Below are 14081 nucleotides of genomic sequence, written 5' to 3'. Positions count from 1 at the left end.
CTCATGTGACATGTTACACAATTTTTTCTCACTCATTCAATCTAATAACACAATCACACTAATTAATATTTCTTAACAGATGTTAATCTATAAACACACTGACCTGATGAATGATGATGGAACTCCTAATTAAAATTGTACAAATACAATCATATTCATACCTCAATTGGTGCTTCCCCGGTTTGTTTTTTTAACCAAGCATCCCCTTTACCAATCTCCTCCAACCTCTTCTTTCTTCCATCTTCCTTCCACTTCAAAGCTTCCGCAAAATATTCCACCACTTTCGCTGCTACACCATTGTCATTCACGTACTTTACCAAGCTTCTATTTGCATCCTCACTTTCCATAACGTTGTTCGCGTAACCGTTAACGGAGCTGTTACCACCGTATTCGCTAGCGACAACTCCATTTGATGTCATTCACTCTGTCAATGATGGCACCTTCTTCCTTGACGGTGCGGATTCCCATATAGAGAGCAACATTGTACCTAGAGTTCTAAGAAACGGAATGGCGAGAGCAAAAACTAGATAGATAATGACACTATTTGGGGGTAATTTGTGGTGCAAGAAATTTGAGCTCGAGTAGGAGTAAAGAAGAAGAGGAAGCCATTGATTTATCCAAAACCCTAGCTCAATCCTCACTCTCCAATACTCCAGTTTCCTCTTTCTGCTTCTCGTTCACCTCATCATCAAACTCCCCCCCCCCCCCCCACCATTGCGATTCAGCCTCCACTGTGGCACAGGAGGTCTAATGAGGAACGAAGCTTCATGGCCTCCTAGTTCGCTGCCAAAATGGAGAAATCCTCAAAGCTAGAGAGACTTGGGCAAGAGGAGATAGGGTAGAGAGAAAGGGAGGAGAAAATACAGGTATTGTTTATTGGTGTGTTGGAACGAATCCCGATGCGACAAAATGACCCAATTAAAACGTGTCACGTTAGCATGAGAGATTGGAAAAACACATTTTTTAGAAGACGGTTTTTTTTTTTAAATCTTCTTTAAAATCTTGTTTTCGACATGATTCTTTAAGAACCGATATCATAAAGTATCTTTAAAGATGGTTTGGAGAAAACCGTCTTTAAAAACTTGTAATTATTTACAAAAAATATCATCACTTAAAACATCGATTTTTGTAAAACTGTCGTGAAACCAGTATCGTAAAAGACTTTTTCATTGATTTTATGATAATTAATTTTTATTGGAAAATTTGAATAATCACTTTTCCTGAATTTTTCTTATGTTTCATGTACAAGATTTAAATACAAGCCTTTGCATAAGGCATTTAAGTCCAAGTTCATTCAAACTATTGTGAAAAAAAAGAGTTCAATCAGACCGATAAAATCTTGATAGATATTAATGTTGTTCTTTAAAATTTAATCATTTAATTAGGTTTTTTAGTATTTCAAAAAATTAATCTTTATGTTTTGGTAAAAATTTAAAATAAAAAATCAGTAATCTAGCACATAGACCAAAAGAAATCCAGATATACGTATAGTGATGGTAAATTGCTTTTTCTTCCCCATGCGCACACCAGGACCAGACAATATTTGGACAACATTGATCATGCTTTGAATAAGAGTATTTTACTTTAGAGTTCACACTGGACCCAAGAAATTAATGTACTTCTCCGTAATATATATTGATTGGAATTGACAGCAGGATCCGGAATTAATTATATGTAGGTAGTGCTATAATTTCAAACTTTTTAATTTGGTTTTCTTCCATGCATCATTGCTGTACATATGAAAGGAAAACTTTGGGGTGGATATATAGAAAAGAACTCTCATATGGTGGACCTAAAGAACCAAATTGACTGCACCCATAACGAGGTATTAGCGTTCGAATTTTTGACCAAAATCATAAAGCAGATCACATACACATAATATATATATATATATATATATATATATATATATATATATATATATATATATATATATAATTGTGCTGATTTTTTTTTTTTTAAAAAAAGGATAAGAATCCGTAAAAAAAAGTTGAAAATCAAAAGAGTCTATATATATATCACCGTTATATTGGATACATGAGTTATGATATATTTTCCTATATATAATTCTCTTAAGTTTTACAAAGAAATATTAAATAAAAATAAATATATAATATTGAAAATATAAAAAATTAAATACTTAAAGGAAAAAAATAAGATATATGTTATTCAAACAACTAATGCAATAAGTTATACAACATTTTCTATCTTCATCTGTATGTATTCACCATTGAACAGGAATATTCACAAAGAAGAATACATAAAGGAAAAAAAAAATCTTTCTTATTATACATTGTTTATTGCATCTCCTACTTCTTTCTGTAGTCTTTTATCTCTTTCTTTATATTAATTGTAAAATTTATTAATAGTTTTCAAAGATAATAAGAGGATGTTGTAGCAAGCTAGCTTTAGAATTATTTTATATATATTCATCATATTGTTTATTGGACAATGTGGCTTTTCAGTTATTTTGCTTTATCTGTACAAAAGAATGACCCGCGTTTGACGCTTTCGATCCATGCATAAAATAAGAATCTATATAGTGACTTATATACGGATGAATAGGTAGGTAGTACTAAATGGTACGCGAGATCATAATGAGAATTTTTTTTTACGAAACAACTGTTATAATGTAATTGGCTAATATGTAAATTTCAAAATAAAGGACATTTGATAATTAACAGAAATCATGGATTATGAACTATATTTAGAATTCATGCGGTACGAATTCGTACTAGAAAGCATTTTATATAGATGAATATAATTCACGTATAGGCGTATAGCTCATGACAATTTGAAAAATTAAGTAAGAAAAAGTGTGTTAACGTTGTACGTGCCATACCCAGATGATACCCTCTTAACAAAAAAGCAAAGGAAAAAATAATATATAGGAAGAAGATAAGTATCTAATTCAAAGGGCAAAAATTACAAATTTTTCCATTAAAAAAATCCATCGGGAAAAAAATTTCCCGCTTTAAATATTTTTGAGAAAATCTCCAGCTTTTAAATTAATTTGTGTGGTTTTACTTGGGCCTTTTCTGAACTTTCATTTGGTTTTCTTTAAGTAAAAGAAACAAAGAAAGAACAAAAGAAGATCGAGAAAGCAACTCGGGTGTGGATGTAGTAAAAACAGGTAATAGCTTGAGAACGAAGTATGTTCACAGTTTTGGAGTTTTTCTATCTCATCAAAAGGTGATACTTATTGTTAATTTACAAGATACCGAGCTAGTTATACTGATGCACAAAGGCATATATATCATATGCACTGCATGTGCATATATATACATGTCAAAAAGCCAAGAGCGTACACTACAGCATCATATTGTCTTTGTAATCATACGCACAAAAATCTTTAGGTTTGTGCACGTCATGATGCTGCGAGTTAATTAACAATATTTTTCATTTAAGTCCAAAGGGTGCTTATAATTGTGTCTCTTTCATTGATTTATCGCTCACAACACAAGTCACAACTTTTCATGCATTATACCTTGTTATAGTTCTGTGCCACAGATTAGAAGTCAGTGCTATACACAAAAATTGTAGTACTGTATATTGGAGTTAGAGTTTTTGTTTGTTGCTGTTGTGACTCTTTACCAACTAACGAGCATTCTTCACTGCATGATACTTTGCACTATTCTCTACAGCAGAAGGTAACAGGCAACAAGTACCTAGAAGGAAGAGTACAAGCACATACACTAATCCAGTAGCAATGATAGCATGCTTATGATTGAGACAATAATAATCCACATCTTTGTATTAAAGCTGATAGAAAACGACCATCCAATGGGAAAAGAAAGAGATCCATATGCACAAGAAGGAATTTATATATATAATTTAATTAACTATAGCTAGGAATTGAAGTGAGGTGAAGGCAAGTATCGTGGGAACACACTTTATTCACCAGACACTGCCATATGTACTTTGGTTCCTGTAGATCAGTGGAGTGTGTTCCTCACGCCAACTATGTATCCTACATGGCTATTCATCTTCTACTTAGTGGATAAAGATAGCATCCTCGCTGCTCTTTCGGCTGTCACCCTTATGATGAAAGCTTTTCCAGTTTATTCCCTAGCACCCCACACCAACCCGCCTACTTGTGGAATATCAATTCAAAGTTTGAATTTAACACTGCTAAACGAATTTGAAACAAGAATACATAATTAAAGAGGATACATATTGTGTCTAGACGCAGGTAATTGCAATGCAAAGATGTCATGAAAGCATTTTTATGTAAAGAGGAGATATATATATATATATATATTTGAATCGATCTACAACTAAAATGTGACAATGATTAGCAAATAATCTTGCATATTAATTAACATGTGAGCAGAAATGTAATTTTTAGGTTCATGTGTTTAAAAAAAACATTTATTGAAAGATCTTAATCCATTAAATAGATTTTTATATCTTAAAAGATTAATTATTGATTCTAGTATAAAAAAAACCCTTAAGTTCACTAAAAAAATATAATACTAATAAAATATCAACTTAATTCTTAATAGTATCAATAATGGCTAAGTTAGTCTTGATATTACAAAAAATATAAACAAGTAGACCTCAGTTTTAACACTCCCCGTTTAATTTAATTGATTTTTAAAATCCGCATCATGCTTTCAATTTGTTAAAAAGTGTCACATTGTTTATTGTTTAGGGTGCAACTTTTATGTGTTAAATTTTTTTATTTAAAAGAACAATTAGTTTTAAGATAAAATTTAATATGATATATATCAAATTAAGTTCAAATAGTATATAAAGTATTGAATTCAAATAATATAAATAAAAAAATGTAATTAAGCATGACCAATAATTTTTTTAACAAAAATTAATTATTAATAAAATTAATGAATATTGTATATTAATATCTTTTCTCATGCATTTTCAATTTTTCACATCACTTGCCTCTAATACTAAATTGAGATCTTTTGCATAATCAAATCGATGTTTAATTTTCTCATGCATTTTCAATTTTTCACATCACTTGCCTCTAATACTAAATTGAGATCTTTTGCATAATCAAATCGATGTTTAATTTCCTCATGATTTAAAGTATAGAGAGAGTCAGTTGTCTAGGGAAAGAAAGAGGGCATGGCGATGGAAGCAAATGAGCAATGGCGCGTGTGAGAAATGGGAATATATCCCTTGCTTGTGGAAGGAGGTCGAGTGGGTCCAAAATGGTGGTATTGTGTGTTTTGTGTGTGTGGGGCTTGCAAGTAGAGTGCTCTTTCGGTATGCGTTCTTTATCGGGGACCCAAATATTCTTCTCTCAAGCTTCTGTCACGTCACACACTACTACCGTGATGTATATATATCTCACACCCAAATCCCCATCAACGTCTCTCATTGCACCACCTCCCCAAGATCTCACCGTCCATTCTAATTTAGTCAACTTGAACTTAATTAAGATATAATAATAATACACAAATCATTATTTATTTTAAACACTTTATTAATATTTTTTATTTTTTTTATTTTTCTCTTATCGCATTATAAATTTTATTATGTTTATATTTTTTCCTTTTAAGTATATGACAGTATATTCGATGTTTGTTAAATATTTTTCACTAAGGAACTGAGTTAGAGAGACAGGTTGAGGCCCACCATTGTTGTCACCGACGGGGTTTTACCCTCACTGTAGCTCTGAGACAACATGCCACCTCTCTCTCCCTCACTTCCCTCACCTTTTTCTTCCTTCTTATTCACTGTCCCATACCCCATGTAGCAACCACACACACACTTAACACCTCACTTTCACATCATCCCGTTATTCCTCTTCCTTGTTAGCACTTCCTAGCTTACTATCTATCCTTAATTCTTAATGATCTTGTGCAATGCTTTTCATGACAAACTGCAAGTAGTTACAGTGGCACTTTAGTTTGACAAGATCACATATATATACACTGCTTGTGGTTCACTGTTGTTATCACAATCACCAGTGAATGGGTTTATCTTCTTTGCACGTCTGCATGGATTCATCAGATCATTGGTTGCAGGTATAGTATGTATACATATACCATGGCACATGCACACATGAAAATGTACAATGTTTGGCTCTGACGTATATGATTTTCTTTGTCACAAGAGAGAATGAAGCACATTGATTAATTCTTCATGCTTCTCAATTCTAACTCACTAATGAAATCACTACTGGGTAAAATAGCAGTTTGGGAGAGTTTTCGTTCAAGGTTGATTTCTAGTTATTAGTTAAAGTTAGTAATAAACAATGTGTCTTGCAATGCACCCTGCAAACCCTTTTGTTTTTCATTTTGAGTTGGACCAAAGGGAAATTAAAGGGGTGAAAAAAGAAGAGAAAGCTAGCCAAAGGAAAAGGAAATTATGAAGAAGAGAACAAAAAGAATGAAAAGAAAAAGACATTTTAAAATCCAACAAAGACAAATTTTACAGTACATAACACCACATTTTGATTTCTATTAAATAGTTGTTTTGCTTTATACAATTTATAAAATGTCAGGGCACAATTCACGAGGAGTCTGGGATGGATTCTTCTTCTTCACCCTCTGGGGACATGCTTACATGCTCAAGGCCCATGATAGAGAGGAGGCTAAGACCCCCACATGACCAAGCTCTTAAGTGCCCCAGGTGTGACTCAACCCACACCAAGTTCTGCTACTACAACAACTACAGTCTTTCTCAGCCAAGGTACTTCTGCAAGACCTGCAGAAGGTACTGGACAAAAGGAGGCACTCTTCGGAACATTCCTGTTGGTGGTGGCTGCAGAAAGAACAAAAAGGTCTCTGCCAAAAAATCCAATGACCACCAATTAGTTAACAACAATAATATTAGCCAAACACGGCCCCCACACCACCACCACCCCAAAGACCTTCAACTCTCCTCCTTCCCAGATGTGCAATTTTCTCACCTCAGCAACTTGCTTGGGACCAATGCAAACCCTAGTTTCATGGAGGGCAAATATGGAATTGGCATGATTGAGAACCCTAGGCCTATTGACTTCATGATGGAGAGCAAGCTGGAGGGCATAATTGGGAGCGGCAGTAGTTCTAGAAATTTTGATTTTTTTGGAAATAATGACATGTCTATGGGTATGGCTAGTGTTGGGCTGGGAGATATGAACGGTGCTACTACTCATCAAAATGGGTTGCCACCAAATTTATATCATCATGGTCTTTCAGCATTTGGTGGCATGTCTATGTCCCTTGATCATGGCAACAACAGTGACAATAATGGTGCTAATAGGTACTTAATGGACTCTTGCCAGCGTTTGATGCTGCCATATGATGTCAGCAATGAGGACCATAATGCCCAAATTGATGTGAAGCCAAACCCTAAACAGCTATTGTCCCTTGAATGGCAAGACCAGGGTTGCTCTGATGCGGGAAAAGACTCATTTGGGTATCTCAACGGTCCAGGATCATGGACTGGCATGATGAACGGCTATGGATCTTCCACCACACACCCTTTGGTCTAAAGGGCAATATTCAAATCTCAAGTCACAACTCATTGATGATGATGATGAAGATGCATGGATATATATATGATCAACGGCTAAGCTCTCTCTTGGCTTGGGTAATTTGAGTAATGTCCAAATCAATGATCAACATCCTCACTTTCCCTACGTATATTTTATATTATATTATATTATTATGTATACATAAAGCCTTTTGATCATGGGAGGGTTCCTCGAATTTTCCTGTGTAGTTTTTCTTTATTCTAGCTATAAATCTCAGGGGTGGTCTTATTCAGGTTTCTGTTGACTTAATCTAGAGAGTGTGTGAATGAGAAGCTTCAGAGTCCAATTCGACTGCCCTTGGTGCGTTACCTTTTGGTTGATATTATATATCTATCTGTGTCTTTGTGTGCGACACGTCATGAAAAGCTTTAGGATTTATGCTGTAACATCGAGGAAGATATGGTAGTGCTTTTTTCTTGTTCCAGTTAAAGAAAATGCAGTAAGTACTATATTATCTTTTATGAAAAATCTTTTTCTCTATGCTTGTTGAGCTGTTAATTAATGTTCATGTCCTTAATATTATTGCCAGTGTTCTGACTTCAATTCCCTTATTGATCTCCTTTCCTTATTAGATGTTTTTAAGTATCTTTTTGTCACGGAACCAAGAGTTCTCACGTAGTGGAAGCTTAATTGTGAAATATTGATTATTGAATATTCCGTAACTCTTGCATGGGATGGGACGTGTCACGTGTTTCGATCTAACTTGGAACGCTTGAGACAGGAGGAAAAAAGAGAATAACGTGCATTACAGACATATAAAAAATAAACCTCGGAATGAAAGTTATTTTAAGCTTGGTTAATTAAAGCGAAAAAAAGTGTAAGGCATCAATTAAATTGAAATACGTACATGCAGCATATTGCGGGATCCATATAATTTCTAGCCCTGTCCTTTATGAAACAGTATGTGAATGCTGATTAAAAGTAAATAATTCATAGAAATAATAATTAGGAAATAAAGGATTATGAGTTCGTGTCAAAGATGAAAGGGTGTAAGTTAATATTTATAAAGGGACATTATTTTTTATTATAACCACTAATTATTTAAAGGATTATTGACATTAAACTCATTTAGTGTGTTAATTTTTTTTGAGATTTAATGTGTTAATTAAATAATCATGTAACTAATGACTTTAGGTTGCTCTACTATAAACATACTATTAATTCAAGTAGCTTGTGTGTCAAATACAATAGAATCTTCTTATTCTCTCTAGGCTCCACATTCTATTTTTTCTATAAACAATGTATTTTAACTATGATTAATGTTTTATACAATATTTTTTTCCATCTTTATGTTGTTTTCACTCTTATAATAAGAAGAAATAAACTAAATGACTCAACAACTTATCCCATTTTCATTATAATTTTATTTTTCATACTTCAACTCTGACACTTATTAGTATAATAGTATGTGATATTATGATAGAAAAAGATAAATAAAAAAAAATAGTAAGTATTAGTTATGTTATATTAGTATAGAGTGATTTATATATCATTATTCTTCCTTTTATTAAATTACTTTTCAAATCTTTTTTTTATGAATAAACGGGACGAACGTCCAATAGACAAAAAACTAAAAAACAGAAACACCTACTACATCAACATGCAGCAAGTTACAAAAAAAAAGCAAGAGGATCCTTAAAAACAAACAAAGATCGATTACAAGATAAAGCTTGGCTAGTGCATCTACCACAACATTATTTTCTCTGCTGTTACAACCGAGGGAGAAACCTACTTGGGACCCCAACCAATGTCCTAATATTCTTCACAAGTTGATGTTAGAATTTATGTTTCATGTGAGAAACATATGATTTATATAGAGATTAATGAGTAAATAATTAACGATTAAGGACTAAATTGTAATTGAACTTTATATGAGAAGTTTTTAGGGTTAACTGTTACTTGATGAGAGTAGTAGTTATAAAAGGAGGTTAATACTCACTAACGTGAAATAAGGTCCCTTTCTTGACCAGAAAAGTATTCTCTCTCACCCATAGTCATCATGAATGGAGAGAGGCAGGAAAGAAAGGCCTAAGTGAAATCTTATTTCTCTCCTCTTTCAAGGAAATCAAAGTGCACCAAAGAGAAGTTCCTATGGAGAAAGGTACAAGTATTCCCATGGAAAAAGGTATACAACATTATCTATTATTTATTGATTGTTTGTGAGAATTATAGGTTTCAAGATCCTGTTGTTTCCTATAATTGATAGTCTAGGAAATCCCTTAAGAATTTTACATGTGGTATCAGAGCATGTGTTATGAAATTTATGATTCTCCAAGAATGATTTAATTTCTCCTAATTATGTGTGAACCCTAATTATGAAATTTAGGAATTTTAATTTCTTTACATGTATTTTCAATTACATGTTTCGATAATATGCTTTTGGCATTAATTATGTTTTTCCGCTGCAAGTATGAAATTTTATATTGAAAAGAATATCAATTAAGTTGGCTTTCAAATCATAAGTATGAATGCGTAAAATCATATTATTTTGATTGTGTTGAATGAAGAAAACTTGTGATGTTTATAAATAATGGACACTTTGAATTGTATATATTGAATATGGAGAAAGTATATATATTCACGTTGAAAGCCTCCGTTGTACGCTTCCTTACTTTGCAATTGAATTTGCAAACCCCTTTTTGCTATTTCCAATCTCACTTGTGATTTTTTTTTCAAAAAATGATTATTAAACGTGATTAAAGGATTGAAATTTTATATTATTTAATTAAATTAACGTGAATATTTTGTAATTATTGGTAGCAGTAAATATATGTATATGCTACATATTTACTTGAACGTGTTTGAATGCAAAAACACAAATAAATGCAAATATTATTTTATGGCCTGGAATGAAATTAACAAAATGGCTATGAATTGTTAATAGCAATAAGTATGTGCATGTCATATATATTTGGTTGGAATTAAATGTATGCTGAATTTGTTAGTTGCCAAAGTGGCCAAATTTGTAAGGTTATTTAATTTCAAATTAATGATTATTTCAATTATATTTGGTTGGAATTAAATGTATGTTGAATTTGTTAGTCACCAAAGTGACCAAATTTGTAAGGTTATTTAATTCCAAATTAATGATTATTTTGATTACTCATAGAATAATGGATGTTAAATTATATGGTTATTGGTTTATGGGTAATTGAAATTCAATGTTATAAGGCATTTATGGATCGCCCAAAGGTTGATTAGTTGTTCTTATAATTAATGAATATAATTGTAGGCGATTTGTGTGTATCATTAGTTTTATTTATATGCCCAAAGGAAATAGATACTACTAATTGGTGCATATTTAATTACCAAATAATGTTAAAATTTTATTAGCATCATTATGTTTGTATGTTGTGTGTTGGTGTATCACCCAAAGGAGAACATTAATATACATTGACCGTTATTTGAATGAATCATATGTATGACATGTATTTTATGTCTCAAAACACTTATGTGAATTTTATTATGTAATACATGTTTTGAATTAGTTGAATTCTTATGTATCATGTGTGCCCATTTTAATGAGCTTAACTTCTCTGACTGAAATGAGCAAGTCTACCTTGGTGTTTTGGATCATGATCTTGCTATGATGGAAGAGAAGTTTGTTACTATTATTGATGTTAGTAGCAATGAAGAGAAAGTTCATTATAAAGCTTGAGAAAGATCGGATAGACTTAGCCTAATGTAAATGAGAATTGACTATTACAGACAGTATTAAGATAACTCTCCCTAAAATCAAAAGTGCTAAAAAGTTTATGGGAATAGTGGGAGAGTGCTCTCAAACAGTTGATAAGTCTGTTGTTGGGACATTAATGAGTGCATTGGCCACCATGAAGTTTGATGGTTCACATACTATGTATGAACATGTCATTGAGATGACAAATATTACAGCAAGACTTAAGACCTTGGGAATATAATGGCTATGAATGAGAACTTTCTTGTTCAGTTTATTCTAAACTCATTATCGTCTGAGTTTGGCCCGTTCTAAATGAACTATAATACCATGAAAGATAAATGGAATGTGCATGAATTGCACAGTATGTTAGTTCAGGAAGAAACGAGGCTTAAGAATCAAGGAAGTCACTCAGTCTATTATGAAAGCCACCAAGGGAATCAAGGAGCTAGAAAGAAATTTATGAAGAAGCATGATAAAAGCAGAGGGTAATTAAAATCAATACTCTTTGCAAATCCAGAGGAAGGTATCAAAGGGAAATAATTGTCAATTTTGTAGGAAATCAGGACATTTCCAGAAGGATTACCTAAAGTGCAAGTCTTGGTTCGAAAAGAAAAGTGGGCTTAATGCTCATGTATGTTTTGAATCAAACTTAACTGAAGTTTCTTATGATACATGATGGATTAATTCTGGATGTATGACTCATGTTTCTAACATTATGTAGAGATTCCTTACAATCCAAACCATAAGCCCAAATGAGAAGTTCATTTTCATGGGGAATGGAGTGAAAGTTCCAGTGGAAACAGTTGAGACTTATTGTTTAAAACTCGACACGGGACATCGTTTAGATTTACTGGAAACTCCTTATGTACCTAGTTTATCTAGGAATTTAGTTTCATTATCTAAATTTGATGTTACTGGATACTCTTTTAATTTTGGTAATGGATATTTCAATTTATTTAAGCATAATCATCTCTGAAAATAGACAGTTTGTATAAATTGAAAATAGACAGTTTGTATGCTGAAACTGTTTTAACTCTGCATCATAATGTTGACATTAAACGTAGTTTAGTGAATGAACGATCTGCTTTCTTGTGGCATAAACGTTTAGGTCACATTTCTAGAGAAAGGATGGAAAGATTAATAAAGAATGAAATTCTTCCTTATCTAGATTTTATGGATCTAAATATTTGTGTGGGTTGTATTAAGGGAAAACAAGCAAAACATACAAAGAAAGGAGCTACAAGAAGCACTCAGCTTCTTGAAATTGTGCATACTGATATTTGTGGACCTTTTGATGTTAGTTCTTTTAGAAAGAAATGATACTTTATCACCATTATTGATGATTATTCATGTTACGATTATGTCTACTTACTGCCCGAGATTTCTTAGGCAATGGATGCCTTAGAAATTTACTACAATGAAGTAAAAAGGCAATTAGACATAAATGTGAAAATTATTAGATATGATAGATGTGGTGAGTATTACAAAAGATATGATGAAACTGGGCAACACCCAGGTCCATTTGCTAAGCTTCTTCAGAAACGTGACATTTGTGCACAATACACAATGTCCGGTACACCACAACAAAATGGTGTATCAGAAAGGCGTAATAGAACTTTAATGGATATGGTTAGGAGTATGTTAATCAATTTGACTTTACTCGTATCTTTGTGGATGTATGCCTTGAAAACTACCATGTATTTGTTGAATAGGATTCCTAGTAAGGCAGTTCCAAAGACACCTTTGAACTGTGGACAAATAGGACACCTACTATAAGGCACTTGCATGTTTGGGGTTGCCAGACAGAAATAAGGATTTATAATCCGCAAGAAAGAAAATTGGATGCAAGAACAATCAGTGGATATTTCATTGGTTATCCAGAAAAATTAAAGGGGTATATGTTTTATTGTCCTAATCATAGTATGAGAATTGTCAAAACTGGAAATGCAAGGTTCATTGAAAATGGTGAAATCAGTGGGAGTATAGTTCCACGAGAAGTAGAAATCAAAGAAGTTAGAGTGCAAGTCCTTTTAGCTTGGGCCTCTAGCAGTAAGGTGATTGCTCCTTTTAGTTGTTGTTACAAAATTAATGAAGAGGAGCAACACAATAATGAACTCATGATGCATAATGAACATATTATGGAAGAACCACAAGAAGTAGCATTAAGGAGGTCTCAAAGAGAAAGGAGATCAACTATTTCGAATGATTATGTGGTATACCTACATGAAACAAAAACAAACATAAGCATTAATGATAATGATCCAGTTTTGTTTTCACAAGTTGTAAGTTGTGATAATTCTGAGAAGTGGTTAAATGTCATGAAAGAAGAGATAAATTCCATGGAACATAATGGTGTTTGGGACCTTGTAGAATTACCAAAGGGTTGTAAGAGAGTTGGTTGTAAGTGGGTCTTCAAGACTAAACGTGACTTTCATGGAAACCTTGAACATTACAAGGCTAGACTAGTTGCTAAGGAATTTACTCAGAAAGATGGCATTGATTATAAAGAGACATTTTACTGGTCTCACGAAAGGATTCTTTCAAGATTATCATGACATTAGTAGCCCATTATGACTTGGAGTTACATCAAATGGATGTGAAAATCGCCTTTCTTAATGGACATTTAGAGGAGAATGTTTGTATGGACCAACCAATGAGGTTCTCAGTTGAAGGAAAGGAACACATGGTGTGCAAACTAAAGAAATCAATATACAGTCTTAAAGCAAGCTTTCCGCCAATGGTATTTGAGGTTTAATGATACCATTGTTTCCTTTATATTTAAGGCAAATATTGTTTATCGATGTATGTATCTGAAGGTCAGTGGGAGTAAGGTTATTTTTCTAATTCTGTATATTGATGATATCTTGCTTGCAACTAACGATCTTGGTCTTCTTCATGAGACTAAGAAATTTCTCT

At 32.8% G+C, this 14081-nt stretch overlaps 1 protein-coding gene across 2 annotated transcripts; it reads left to right on the top strand.

Annotated features, from left to right (window-relative positions):
• The first annotated feature begins 5576 nt into the window (after nucleotides 1-5576).
• On the top strand, nucleotides 5577-8017 carry LOC114409831 (dof zinc finger protein DOF5.6-like). 2 transcript variants are annotated; one of them, XM_028373461.1, is made up of 2 exons: nucleotides 5577-5993; nucleotides 6473-8017. In XM_028373461.1, the coding sequence occupies exons 1-2, from the start codon at nucleotides 5940-5942 to the stop codon at nucleotides 7445-7447; spliced, it is 1029 nt and encodes a 342-aa protein (XP_028229262.1). In that variant the 5' UTR covers nucleotides 5577-5939; the 3' UTR covers nucleotides 7448-8017. The 2 variants fall into 2 exon arrangements, with proteins under 2 accessions (XP_028229262.1, XP_028229263.1); XM_028373462.1 differs by lacking the exon at nucleotides 5577-5993 and adding an exon at nucleotides 6357-6404.
• The last annotated feature ends 6064 nt before the right edge of the window (nucleotides 8018-14081 follow it).

This window comes from Glycine soja, chromosome 4 (assembly GCF_004193775.1).
Source record: "Glycine soja cultivar W05 chromosome 4, ASM419377v2, whole genome shotgun sequence".
Lineage (NCBI taxonomy): Eukaryota > Viridiplantae > Streptophyta > Magnoliopsida > Fabales > Fabaceae > Glycine > Glycine soja.
This window is presented reverse-complemented; position numbering and strand designations above follow the sequence as displayed.